This window comes from Hipposideros armiger, unplaced genomic scaffold, assembly GCF_001890085.2.
Source record: "Hipposideros armiger isolate ML-2016 unplaced genomic scaffold, ASM189008v1 scaffold_486, whole genome shotgun sequence".
NCBI lineage: Eukaryota > Metazoa > Chordata > Mammalia > Chiroptera > Hipposideridae > Hipposideros > Hipposideros armiger.
In genome coordinates this window covers 1,170,707-1,173,406 of record NW_017731836.1, presented here as the reverse complement: position 1 = coordinate 1,173,406, position 2,700 = coordinate 1,170,707, and the positions used below count along the sequence as shown (strand labels likewise).

General features: G+C 50.8%; 1 protein-coding gene across 1 annotated transcript in view; it reads right to left on the bottom strand.

Annotated features, from left to right (window-relative positions):
• Window positions 1-2,700, bottom strand: part of SH3BP5 (SH3 domain binding protein 5) — a 78,531-nt gene that overhangs the window by 15,475 nt on the left and 60,356 nt on the right. The window contains exon 4 of the mRNA XM_019667145.1: window positions 1,464-1,628. Coding sequence (XP_019522690.1) covers window positions 1,464-1,628 — 165 coding nt within the window. The remainder of the gene's footprint in view (window positions 1-1,463; window positions 1,629-2,700) is intronic.

The following is a 2,700-nucleotide window of genomic DNA, read 5'->3' as shown; positions in this document are numbered from 1 at the left end:
CCTGGCACTGATTAAGAAAAACAAAAAGCAAAACCATGTTTTGTTCTTTTTAAAGAGAAGATTGAGTGATTCCTGAAATGGTTTCTTACTGGCTGGTTTGGATTTCTGGTGGGGGTGGAGGGAGGACAAAAACGAAAGTCAGACCTTTAGCTCATTTCTTGGAAGGAGCTAACTCCTTTTTATTTTATTTCTTTTTCCCCTTTTCACATCTGTCAGGCTGTGGCTTGTGAATTTCAAAGATTTCCAACCTCCGCTTTGGTTTTTCATCAGCTGACCCAGGAAAGCTGTCCCAGCCTGTGTGTGACTCTCCAAGCATCGTGTCCACTAGGGAGCAGGAGACCCAAGGCCACACACGCCCATGGCCAGGAGTCTCAGGCTTCAGGGGGAGGGAAGGGTAGTAGAGTCAACAGCTGATTTGACTCGAGTCAAATAATTTGTGTGTCGGGCTTTCTATTTAAGGAAGCACAAGGTCATCTTTAATTATCAGGTCCCCAAGGACTCTAGCCATCGTGGCAGGTGACATTGAAAAGGGAGAGGCTGCTGGCATTAATTCCTGACTTTTCTATTCCTGCCCCGCAGGGGGCTTCTCAAGGAGTCAAGCCCAGAGCTGCAGCTCCCACCCCTTCTACATCCCTCCATCCGAGACCTTAGTTGAAGCTGAAGCCACGTCAGCTCACCCACCCACCCTGCAGCAAACCAGACTGGAGGAGGGAGAGGCATCTGGAACATTCTGTGACTCCTAGGAAACCCAGCGGTTAGGCAAAGGTCATAAGTCCAGCTGAGCCAAGCCAAGCAGCTGTGCCGCCACTTCTGATGTAGAGCAATGTGGCCAGAGACAGCAGGTCATGGGAGGTGGTAAAGAGCCAAACAATGATGGCATAAAAGCCAGAAGTCAAAGCTAGTTCAAGATCACACACAGCCCTCCCTATTCACATGCCAGCTCCCCAAATCCCAGGCCATCATTCTCCCACCTGGGATTCCAAACCCAGCAGATCCCCAGGAATCAGTGGGAGGAGACCCTGGAAAACCAGCTGGACCCTCTGGGAAGCCCAAGCCACAGTGAAGACCCTCATGATCTGAACAGACAAGTGACACAGGGAAGGAGCAGCTCGCCATTCCTGTCATTGGGTGACTGTGATCCCTGAATTGCTTAGTACCAGGCCCAGCAGAGAACCCCACGGAGATAACAACCTGTGACTCTCTGTGAGCATTTTAGGCAACATGCCTGGGAGTCCGTTTCCTCTGCTTGGGGAAAACAGCACACACATAGCTTATAAGAACCAGGGGGTAGTTTAGCTCAGGTGGGCAAGGGGCAATGTGAAGGGTGCTCCCACACATCACCCTCGGGCACATAGGTGCCACGACCCAGGCGCCCACAAGCACACGGACACTTGCAGACACAGATGCATGCATGCAATTCCAGGCACACACCCCCCACGGGCACACACAGCTATGACTCATACCCTCTGGGTGGCGTGATTCAGCATCTCCTGCCAAGCCGAGTCGAATTGCCGCTTGTCATCCTCCAGCAGCCGCTGCTCAGCCAGGGAAATGGTTTCCTTAGCGGCACGGAGCACCTCTGTGGCCCTCTGGAAATCCTGAGTGGCTTTCTGAGCTTCCAACTGAGCCTGTATGAGGAAGAACCCTCATGAGACCTCAGGAAATGGCAGCGGCTCCAAAAGATGAGTGTCCCGAGGGCTGGGACATGCCTGTCCATCTCGGCCTCTCCACTCTGGAAACAGGCTTGCCACCCACAGGTCCCTGTAAATGCTGGGTAAGCAGGTGAATGGACATTTTTCATACCCCAGAACCCAACAGACCAGATAAACATGCCAACTCTTAGTCAGAGTCAGAGATGGCAAACCAAACCCCTCATGGGACAGATGTGGCCAGTGAGGGCCTTGGTGTAGCTCTCATATGCCAGTGATGCCATGGTGAACACAGTGGTCCTCAACACTGTCCCTGCCCAGGTCTGTGGCTCAGTTCATGGCATGTCAGGACCAGAAAGGCCCCGGGAGATCACCGTCCAACAGCACGCTTCCACAGGTGGGAACTGGCTGAGATCCAGGCCTTCCCCAAGCTCACAAAGCTGGTGAGAAGCAGAGCTGTGACCAGACTCCAGGTACTGAGTCCCACCCCTGTGCTATCCCTCTGCCAGACAGGCCCCCACTCAGTTCACACTTGCTTTCAAGGAACGTCAAGTGGGAGAATCTACATACGCTGCAGCTGATCATGTTAGGCTACCACCAGCCACATGTGGCTCTTGGGCATTGAAAGGTCATTAATCCAAACTGAACACAAAACACTCCAAATGTTGAAGACTTAGTACAAAAAAAACCAATATCTCCTCAATAATTTACATGTTGATTACATAACTAAGTGACAATATTTTGGATATACTGGGTTAAACAAAGTACATTACTAAAATTAATTTCACCTGTTTCTTTTTACTTTTTTTACTGGGACTACTAGACAGTGTAAAATGACATGGTTGACTCACATTCTGTTTCTTTTGTACAGTTGACACGCCTCCCCCAAGATTGGGCCATGTGATTGCCTTAAGAATTTAGCCACACACCCTCTGGTCACCCTCTCACAGGCCCATCTTGAATTCCCCACCAGAGTATGGGCAAGCCATTGCCAAATGCTGGCCCACCCTCAGTTAACCAGATCCCCATGTCAGTTACATAAGCTTAGGGG